Below are 10,975 nucleotides of genomic sequence, written 5' to 3'. Positions count from 1 at the left end.
AGACTGAAAAAGAACAAACAAGCGAGAAACACAACAAAGAAACGACAAAGCGTCGAAGAAGAACATAACAGAGAGAAAGAACAAGGGCGTCTTGTTTTTTCCTTTTCTTAAGGATGGAATTTTGGGTAAAGGTTTGGTGCCAAGCGTGGCTCAACAGACAAATGAAGAGACTTAACCATAAGCAATGTATCGTCTTCCTCGAGGCTCAACAGTCTAAATCCTGGATGGAGTTTCCAGTTAAACCCTTGAAGAAACCTAGCGAACATCATAACCATCATGATTGTGCCGACTTTAACACCGATGCAGCCACGTCGACCGGTGGTAAACGAGACAAAACGCATATCTGTTTCGACCAAAGTAACCTCTTTTGTAATTCCATCTTCTTGGTGGTGACGCTCCGGTTTGTATACCAATGGATCTTTCCATATTTTTGGGTTCCGGCCTAGTTTAGGACGATTTACATGAATGTGATGATCAACCGTTTTATAAGAAATTTTTTTAACTTACAAGGCATTGAGCTTTAATTTCGTCTGGCGTGACCAAGTAGTTTCCGTTTCGATCTTTTAGCGTAATGAAGGTATCAAGCCAATCCTCAACAGCGGCCTTACCACCTTTTTCCCTCCATAACTCGATCCTCTCGTTGATTATGGGATTGTTGTAACTACGAACTAGATTAATATTCACTTTCACCCTCTCCTCTTGACCATCAATATTCCAACCTCTCAACCATCTTTCCACGTAATCAGCGGGACTAAAACCCGCCAAACAGTTTAGCATGTTCAACCTCAAAATGATGTTTTTCGGCTTTTCCTAATCTCCCATCATCCGAAAAAACATTTTCGTCCGTGACATGTCTCCTTCCAAACATCATTCTCATTGTCACTGCGTAACCATAAACCCTCGTGAGCTCTCTATGGTCGACCGTTGATACACCGAGTGAACGTAAGCCATGAGATTATCCGCTTCGATGGTTCTCGCAGCTACCAACATATGTACAACGTTTTAACGGACATAATTTCCGTTGTGACCACTTTTTTCATCTTTATGAACTGTTCAGTACCGTACGGTGCGGTTCCCATTAATTTGCAATTGTCTCCGATGGACTCTACGATGAACGTATGAGGCCGATCTGCCAAATCGGCGTCACGCTCTCTATACGCTTCTCTAGCGATTTCGTTGGAGTTTATGATGATGACGTGGACACCGGCGAAGTTGAAACATGCGATATCTGTGTTTAGATCATTCATGGCACGATAGAAATATTTGGACCTAGGACGAGTCATGAATTAGTTCCGGTAAATTGCCGAGGATCGGCCATCCTCGTGGGCCAGGAGGAAGCTGGCGTGATCGATTTTTCGTTTTGGTGGGCCTTGAGAGAATTCGACCCAGTATAGAGAATGATGCAATGGAGACGATAAATACTAGTAGAATTTGAAAAGGGTATGGTAATGATGTGGTGAGGCTCATCATGATCATGGTGTTTGTGTGTGTGTGTGTAGTGAGTTCTGTGCTCGTTTCAAAACTAGCACATATTGTGAATTGTTGTTGTGTTGATATCTTATATTCGGAAAAAAAAAAAAAAAACCCCAAATCAATGAGCAATAATTGATGACCCTAGCTACTCAATCAGTGAACTATAAGCTATATAATAAAAAGTGGCAATTGAATTTTATTACATGATTTGTCGTTAAAATCACTTTGTTTGGTCTCAAATGTGAAAGGGCGTTCCTGTAACATCACATATGCTAATTTCTTACAACACACGTTGCCATAGTTTTGTATGTTTGCAGTAATTGTATTAAAAACGGGAAATATGGAAACACACGTTGCCAACGTTATTGCATGTCTTTATCACTAGTTTATATTTCATTAAATATAATGTCTATTTTAATTGGTTTGTTTTAAATCGTTCATTTTTCACTATAATTTTTTATTTTAATTCTATATATATATAATTATTCAATAAATGAAGTATATATATATATATATATTGTCAAATAACTCAAATAGTAATATGTCTTATTAACTCTAAAATTGTATGTTTCTTCAATTATCATTGTAATTTTCTAATTTACTATAGACTAGCTATTCACTTCGTGTATTCTTAATATGTAGACTATATTAAGCTCTTGGGTGGTGTTATGTCACCACATTTCGATGTTCTGTTTCTGACTTTCTGTGTTAGGATAAGAATCACGAGCTTCATAAATTATTAAAATCGGTGTAACCGCATTTTGATGTTCTGTTTTAGGGCATGAATCACGAGACTTTATAAAAACTAGGATAGTACCCGCGCTACGCCACGGGTTGATTTTTTCTTTTTGTCTTTTCTACTATTTTGTTGTGTTTTTTTTATATTGTTTGTAAATTTTTCTTAATTTGTTTGGAATTTGTTGGTATGCAGACTATTTTTAATAATTAATTTTAGTTTACGATAAATAAGATTGAACATTTAAAAGTCTTGTAAAAATTGGAGTTTAGTATTCTGATTTTGCTCAAATTTTATTATATACTTTATGCATTTTAATATTTATAAGGTAACCACTTGAATGACATCTTCTTAGCAAAAACACAAGATTATGAATTTATTTCTTGTGTCTTCTTTTAGTGAATATTTATTTTACTTTAAGAAAACAACAAAAGTCTTATTTTATTATTCTACACAGTGTTTTAAGTCTGATCCATCAAGAAAACCAAAATATCATGCAATCAACTAAGTTCTGTCATGAATTACTTATTTTTATTTTTATTTTAGTTAATAGTTAATATTGTAAATAACTGAATTAATATTTGTTTATCATTATAAAGATTTCAATAAATTCTTAGCTTAGTTACTTATATTTTATGTTCGTTTGAGTTATTTAAAAAAAAACACATAAAAATCAAAATTTTGTTACCTAGAAACTTAAAGTAGAAAATCATAGTTACCAGAACAACAAATCGAGTTACTTTAAATAAAATTTTGGTTGCACTGTGATAAATGGTCTTTGATTGCCTTACCGCAACACTCTTGACATGTGCGTCCTTGATGCTTCTGTAACAACAAGTTGTGAAAGTTTCTGCCATAGGAAAAAACACATAACATGATGTCAGCAAAAGAGAGAACAAATGAATTAGCTTTGATTGTTCCATAAAAAGGTAGGTATAGTTACTCACTTCGGAACCTAATTCCATTTCTGCCTCGGATATATCAGTACGGATTAGTTGATGGTTACCTCATAATGTAACCTGATACACAAATCCAAAAGGTTTCAGTTCACCTAAATGAATTAGTAACATAAACAACAAAAATCAAACAAAGAGTTGAGATTGTAGAGTGTGGTTCTTGTCAACTCATGTTATTAAAAAATATACAAAATAAAGCAAGGAGGCTCCTATAAAATATACAAAATAAAGCAAGAAAAAAATGAGAAGCAGAAGAAGATACAGAGTGTAGACACGAGTGAGTTTGTATATATTCTAAAAATCATTAAGTAAAAATCAACGGCAAAGCTGAACACATAAGCTATTAATCCGTGAGTCCGGGGGATTTGCCAAAATGTAAGATGCTGATTTCTCATTTCTTAAACAAGTCATGCTGAATTGGTTACATAATTGAGTCGTCTGCAGCAAACAAAAATAAGAAGAAGAGATATGTAATTAGGAGACATTGAAAAGGGGTTCGAGAAACTGAGATATGAAAAAAAAAAAGGCACTAAAGGATTTATACCGTGCAAGAGGCTGGTTCTCGGTTACAGCTCTATTTAGAAGTTGGAACACATGAAAGATAATGACACCATGAGCAATGTTCGTTTCCATCGACATTGTTGAAGAGAGAGATCAATCCAGCAATGAACCTGTGACAAGAAAAGAAGCTTGGGTTTGGTGTTTGTTCCTAACTTTTTCTTGTCAATCAAAGAGACAAGATCATCATTTACTCAATCTGCAGCAGGCCTTTATGAACTATGAGTATAGGGAAAACAAACAAACAAACTGATTTATAGCTATTAACGTGGAGGGTGAATAACAGAGAAATGTAACACTTACCCAGCGACCAAGAGGAGAAGAGAGATGGTCCAAAATATGCCCTGATACATCTTCTACCTGTGTGGTTTAGCTCCAGGAGCGTTTCTTTGGTAGATCCATCCATAATGGGGACGGATTAAAAGCACAAATCCAAGTAGAAAACCAGTATCAAACCCTCCAATATGTGCAAAGTTATCAACTCCAGGGAGCACTGTTCCATCTTGTATCCATGTGGCTTTTCTGGTACGTTTGTGCCATGACTCTTTCTCAAATAACTGGTTAGTCTGGATTTCTTAAAGACATAACAAAACAGTATTAAACACCGTTCTTACATCCACCAAGAATATTTTAGGAAAACAGACTCAAATAAGAACCAAAAGAGACGGTGATGAGTCCTTGATGATAGACTGATAGTTAATTTATTGATATAAAGGCAGTTCTTCTAGTCTTATGTTCACTCATCTATTTAGAACATAACAATATTTGCACTAACCTTGACAAGCTCGCCTTTACAATAACCATCAAATTCAGCTTTGCGAAAATGGAACAAAAGCAACATCGAAACTCAATACACATAGCAGCGAAACTCAATAAAATTTACTAGTTTGTAACTTACGTAGCTAACTCTTTTTGGAAACGCACAGCTTCCACTTGAACAACCATTTGAGCTTTCTTCACAGTCTCAAACATATTCTGCATATTCCCAAATATCCTTGCCTAGGAAACATCACACAAGAAAAAACAGATTGAAGCAAAGGAAGTTTTCGACATAGACAAACTTCTTGAAAATAATTGAATCCAATCTAATGTATACCTTAGATTGTCCATCTTCATTGTTATTATATTTGTTTCCACCTCCGAATAGTCCATTCACACGGAGAAACCTGTAACCATTTCTTGACTTGCTGATTCGGCCATGTCCTAGTACTACTACTACTACCTCTCTGCGATTTCAAGGTCACAATTCCTGAAACTAAAACAGAAAAAAAACACATCCAAAAAACACTTATAGATAAAAAATTACACTTTCAACTCTTACAAATACGAAATATTAAGTCTAATTACCAAAGATGAATCAAACTTCAGATGAAACCCCAATGCACAATAGACACATATATATCGAAACCTAAATCGAGAGAGAGATTAAAGTAGGGATTTTTAAGAGAGACTAAACCATGGGAGGAAGGAAAGAGCAACGATTTGGTGAAATTGGTGGTTGCAGCCATAGACGCCATTGTTTTATGAAAGAGAGAAGATGGGGTTTCTGAAATTCTAAGAAGATAAATCGATGCTTTTGTCTTCGATTATCAGAGCCTATCGAGCAAGAGAGAAAATCGAGGAAGAGAAAGACGCAAGAGACTACGAAGAGACAATTAGGTGACCTGGCAAAGAAAAAGCTGTTATGTATTATTTGTTATAATTTTATTGGTTAATGATTTTAACTGATGTGTCAATACTAGGTTGAATGTTGAAACTGAGGTGTCAAGCTCTGGAGATAAACGCATTCTGTTTTTATAGTATTGATACTAAAATAGCATTCATTTAAAAATGTTCAAATCTGTTCTTCTATAAAGGTAGAAATAGAAATAGCATTTACCCTACATTTTTTATTATAGGTTACCATTTTAATTGTTCTTACAGAAGCATCGTATAGAGTTTCTATTTTGAATATGTAAATGAAATAAGACAAAAAAAAAAAAAAAAAANNACATGTGAAGAAACAAAGGTGAGCCGTTATCTGAGGCATCGTCAAATATAATATATGCAAATTGGAAGAGAATTATGGACACAGGGGGTGGACGTATAAATGTGCCCCATACAAGTGGATATGGAACCATTTCATTTGTTGTATGTACCCCACGTGGCCATGTCATCCTGATTTTTTAAATCATACTTTCCCATTTTACTATTTTCAGGTATATGCTTTTCATACTACTGTCTATTATTCTCTTTTACCTTTTTTTTTACTGTTTAAAGGAATTGTGTATATATATATATATATGTTAATATAAAATGATAACAAATGGTTGATTAACATATCAAACAAATTTTACTGTATTTATATGTGTTTTCTATTAAAAAATTATATGTTAAACATACAGTATTGTGCTTTAAGTTAATTATATTTTTAGATCTGCCCGTCTGATTATATACAGGTGGATGAATTTGAACCAAGTGAAGAGATAGATCTCTTAAAGTTGGGCGGGAGAGGATGAAGCTCAAGCTGTCCTTGCCTTAAAATTACGGTCTAGTCCATAAATTAAACTTTCCTATCTCTGAGAATAATCTGTATATCCTTGACTCTAATGTAGGAGCTTATTTAAAGGTAGATGTAACTCATCAAGTTCATGTTACCCTACAAGTTGGAAGATAAGCTTGCAAATATAATGGAGTTAAGAGTTTGTCGAAACTGATGTAATCCACTCTACAATATCTCTAACGCGGAAGATGAAGAGTGGTCATGATAATTAATTCCAGATCTCAAAGGCTAAAGAGAATATATGATTATATTAAGTATTAACTTGGATCATAAAAAATATAAAACAAATTGTCGCATCGATTCAAGACCGAATGATTGTAATGAGTTAACACGTGGTTTATAAATTTATGGAGCAGAATGATTGGATTCAAGACCGAACCGGCCAGTTTAAGCCTGCACACTTTTATTACAACAAATCAGACAAGGACAACACTATCAACCAATAAATTGTCCCTTGCCAAAGTCTTATACTCCTCCTCGTCCATAGTGTCACATAGAACACTTCCTCTAGTCTCCGGTAATCCAACCACAAACAATCCACACAATCCTATGACCAAACCAAACAACCCATACGACCAAAACTGATTTTCCCGACCAGCCGCAACCATCACTGGACTAAAAACGCCGCCAAACACCAACGCTTGCCTCACCATCGCCATCGCCGAGTTCCTCACACATGTCGGAAACAGCTCGATTGTGTATATAAGCGTCATGTTAAACGCGGTGCATGCACTGAAAAACGAAACGAGCTCTAGCACCATCTGTAATGACCCTAATTTTTGCCCTAACGCCGCGATTAGAGCGCTAGAGATCCCACTTAGAGCTGTAAATCCGATCAACGCATCTCTTCTGTTGATTTTATCAATGAGGAAAAACGTTATGAGAAAAGCTGGGAATTCAGACAAGGCGTTGAACACAACACCCAAGTAGAGATTGAAGTTTAGATTCGTTAAAGCTAGTGGCATTCCGTAATAAACCATACCGATACCAAATCCAAGAGCCATAGCCACTAACAATCTCTTAAGCAACCAACTTTTCCTCACCAAGATCTTTAACGCGTCGTAAATATCAGGGTTTAACTCGGATTGATTCTCTTGTACATCAAAACATAAGTTCGTGGAACTCACAGTGATTGCATTAGAAGCAATGCTTTGGAGAATCGAGACGGCTTCTTCTTTACGTCCCTTTACGATAAGCCATCTAGGAGACTCCCGGACGAAAATTCGAACTAAACTGCAATAGATTAAAGTCGGTATCGATGTCCAAACGTAGAGATACCTCCAAGAATTCCCCTTATTGATGTAACCAAACATTGGAAGCGTTAAAAACCCTAACGTGAAGCAAAAGAAACCCATCGCACCTACTTGCCCTCGCCATTTTTTACCGACTAACTCCGTCGATAGAACGAGGGCACAAGTCCCGATCGTGGCTCGGCCAAACCCGTTCACGAATCTCAAGAACGCATAAACCCAAATGCTCGTTGAGAAAGCTGTTAACATCGAAGAGAGAGACATTATGAGACACGACAACAAGAGCATGTTCTTACGACCGAGCNATCGCCGAGTTCCTCACACATGTCGGAAACAGCTCGATTGTGTATATAAGCGTCATGTTAAACGCGGTGCATGCACTGAAAAACGAAACGAGCTCTAGCACCATCTGTAATGACCCTAATTTTTGCCCTAACGCCGCGATTAGAGCGCTAGAGATCCCACTTAGAGCTGTAAATCCGATCAACGCATCTCTTCTGTTGATTTTATCAATGAGGAAAAACGTTATGAGAAAAGCTGGGAATTCAGACAAGGCGTTGAACACAACACCCAAGTAGAGATTGAAGTTTAGATTCGTTAAAGCTAGTGGCATTCCGTAATAAACCATACCGATACCAAATCCAAGAGCCATAGCCACTAACAATCTCTTAAGCAACCAACTTTTCCTCACCAAGATCTTTAACGCGTCGTAAATATCAGGGTTTAACTCGGATTGATTCTCTTGTACATCAAAACATAAGTTCGTGGAACTCACAGTGATTGCATTAGAAGCAATGCTTTGGAGAATCGAGACGGCTTCTTCTTTACGTCCCTTTACGATAAGCCATCTAGGAGACTCCCGGACGAAAATTCGAACTAAACTGCAATAGATTAAAGTCGGTATCGATGTCCAAACGTAGAGATACCTCCAAGAATTCCCCTTATTGATGTAACCAAACATTGGAAGCGTTAAAAACCCTAACGTGAAGCAAAAGAAACCCATCGCACCTACTTGCCCTCGCCATTTTTTACCGACTAACTCCGTCGATAGAACGAGGGCACAAGTCCCGATCGTGGCTCGGCCAAACCCGTTCACGAATCTCAAGAACGCATAAACCCAAATGCTCGTTGAGAAAGCTGTTAACATCGAAGAGAGAGACATTATGAGACACGACAACAAGAGCATGTTCTTACGACCGAGCGATGAGTCGGCGAGTGTAGAAAGAGCTAAGCCGCCTATCAGACAGCCGAGGAAGAAAGAACTTGCAGGCAATCCCATGAAGAACGAGCCAGCGCATTGTAGGCCCCACTCGGATATGATTGACACGTGTGGGTCGAAGTCCCACGACCAGGTTTGGTTGGGTAAGGTGCAGAGGTTGGAGGAAGTGTTGCATACCGAGTCGGTACAGTGCCACGTGGGTTGTGAGTCAGTGAAGACAGTGATGAACGTTTGCTGAGCGTCGAAGAACCAAGCGAATGAGATTAAAGCGGCTTGGAGGAACTGTGCCCATCCGAAGTTTCCGATGCATTGCTCTATCGTCTCATCGAGGGATCTTGGTGGTGAAAGCTTTGACTCCGACGAGTTGGAAAGAAACGGCCGAGTCGAGTCCGCCATATATATAAGGAGAGATAAGGTCTTTCTTTCGTTCTGTTGTGTTTGAATTGATTTACATGTCTATTAATTTTTGCTATTCTATATATAGAGAATGAATTACAACTTGCGTGTGCAATTAAATTAAACTTCTTATATAAGTAGTGAAGTATTACTTTGTTTTGTAGTTATTTTACGTACGGTAAATTATTTGGATCTTTAAAGTTAATTTTAGAATGATTGGAAAAATCTTTTTTTTTTGGTAAAAGATTGGAAAAAATCTTGAAAATATTGTGATGGACATTACAATGGTATAACTTAAGTACTTAGTTTAAATGCAATACTTCCCGTGAGTCCGTGACAAGGATCAAGCAGGACTTTTCTAGAATATGGCATGTGTCCGAAGAATTAGTGATTCTTCTTAGTTACTTTGTTTTTTCTGTTCTAACCCGTTATATATATAAAACGCATTTATTAGATATGTTCAACAAGATAAATAATGAATCCTATAATTACTCACGATGGCTAAAGTGAGTGGCTGAGGATGACCGTCATGCCCACCGTCGTTAATTAGCTGCATACCACTAGCTCAACCACTTTAATTTGGAGTTAGCTATCTATTTTTGGGCCACTTCCTATCATATATTTTTTTAGATGGGTTTTTATTTTTTATTTTCTTCTTGATATACATCTTGCAAAAAAATAGAACGGTTTAATTAATTTATTAAAATCTTTGTAAGAAATACATATTTTTTGGGTAAATCTTATTGTAAGATAAGTACAAAATTACAATCAATAGATGTCGTAACTGCTATAATATATAATAAAAATTACAATAATTATCAAGTTGCACTGGTTGTTGGCTTGCTGCAGTTGGACAAGATGAGCTTGATCGAATTGCTTTCCAGGGCATGGGAGATCTCTTTTCGAGTGTCTTAATTGGTCATTTGGAAGCTTGTACGTAGCTTCATGTAAGAGAGAACCTAAATAAAATATAGAAATTTATGAGAGGCATTATAATCGTATACAGAAACATTGGTATGTCTAATATGTAGATGGATGCGCTGTTTCTTCATGCAGTTTATATCAATATTCGATTTTTTTTTGGTCGGCATATAAGTGTTTTAATCATAAAATTAAATACAACATTTCAAAATAAATATGATAGACATGTTTGAACTAAGAATACTAAATTATGAATTATAGTGAAACAATTTGACCGGATACCTGTTTACTTTAATTCTTAACATACATAAAAGGCTAAAAAAGCTGGTATAGTTTTTTCATTGGTTTCATTTTAATAAATACTTTTGAAAGAACTTAATTAGTACTGTATTTGAGGTTCAAATTCAATTAAGATCTTTTCATATCTGAATTAGTATTTAAAATTTTTGGAACTCACTTTTTGTCCTTTATAGTTGTCAGAGGAACAAATTACTTTGCTGGAATCGACACTACAGTATTATATTAGCTTACCAAAATAACTACTCCAATTAATTTGCTATACTACAGTAAAAAAAGAAATACTATGCATTTTCTGATTTAGTATGTTTAATCCGCTTTTAATGGCAAAAATTAAATGTGCCGACAAGAAAAATAATGGCCATAATAACAGTGGCATGGAGTAATTGAAGGAAAATCACGTAAATGTAAACCCCTCAAACTCCAATCAAGACAAAATAATTTTTTTTAAGAAAAAACCGAAAAAATATATATTCGTCATTTTAGAAGAAAGTGAAGTTTCTTTCACATTTTATTTTTCCCGTATTGATCTTTGAAGAATGCTCATCGTCGAATCAAGATCAAAATGGATCCAAAGATGTTGTTTTGTTTACCAGAAGGAGATGCATTGTTTAATCCACTCAATAC

At 36.0% G+C, this 10,975-nt stretch overlaps 1 protein-coding gene and 2 pseudogenes across 3 annotated transcripts; all 3 read right to left on the bottom strand.

The window, feature by feature from the left end:
* Nucleotides 32–1,508, bottom strand: LOC104755960 (annotated as a pseudogene).
* LOC104759247 lies at nt 2,997–5,309 on the bottom strand (annotated as a pseudogene).
* LOC104755957 (organic cation/carnitine transporter 3) lies at nt 6,569–9,186 on the bottom strand. 3 transcript variants are annotated; one of them, XM_019238800.1, is made up of 2 exons: nt 7,833–9,186; nt 6,569–6,934 (listed from the first exon to the last, which is right to left on the bottom strand). In XM_019238800.1, the coding sequence occupies exons 1-2, from the start codon at nt 9,128–9,130 to the stop codon at nt 6,682–6,684; spliced, it is 1,551 nt and encodes a 516-aa protein (XP_019094345.1). In that variant the 5' UTR covers nt 9,131–9,186; the 3' UTR covers nt 6,569–6,681. The 3 variants fall into 3 exon arrangements, with proteins under 3 accessions (XP_019094345.1, XP_010476749.1, XP_010476747.1); XM_010478447.2 differs by having other exon boundaries at nt 6,569–7,433; nt 8,272–9,186; XM_010478445.2 differs by having other exon boundaries at nt 6,569–7,777; nt 8,676–9,186.

The sequence above is a fragment of the Camelina sativa genome, chromosome 17 (assembly GCF_000633955.1).
Source record: "Camelina sativa cultivar DH55 chromosome 17, Cs, whole genome shotgun sequence".
Classification (NCBI taxonomy): Eukaryota; Viridiplantae; Streptophyta; class Magnoliopsida; order Brassicales; family Brassicaceae; genus Camelina; species Camelina sativa.
Note: the sequence above shows the minus strand (reverse complement) of the source record. Positions and strands in the feature narration are given on the sequence as shown.

What these genes read in the sequence shown, in the direction of transcription:
- LOC104755957 (XM_010478447.2), bottom strand. Translation starts at nt 9,130, where the DNA reads ATGGCGGACTCGACTCGGCCGTTTCTTTCCAACTCGTCGGAGTCAAAG. An exon ending in TGTGAGTTCCACGAACTTAT is followed by an intron (nt 7,434 to 8,271) that starts GTTTTGATGTAC and finishes GTAAAGAAGAAG; the next exon opens with CCGTCTCGATTCTCCAAAGC.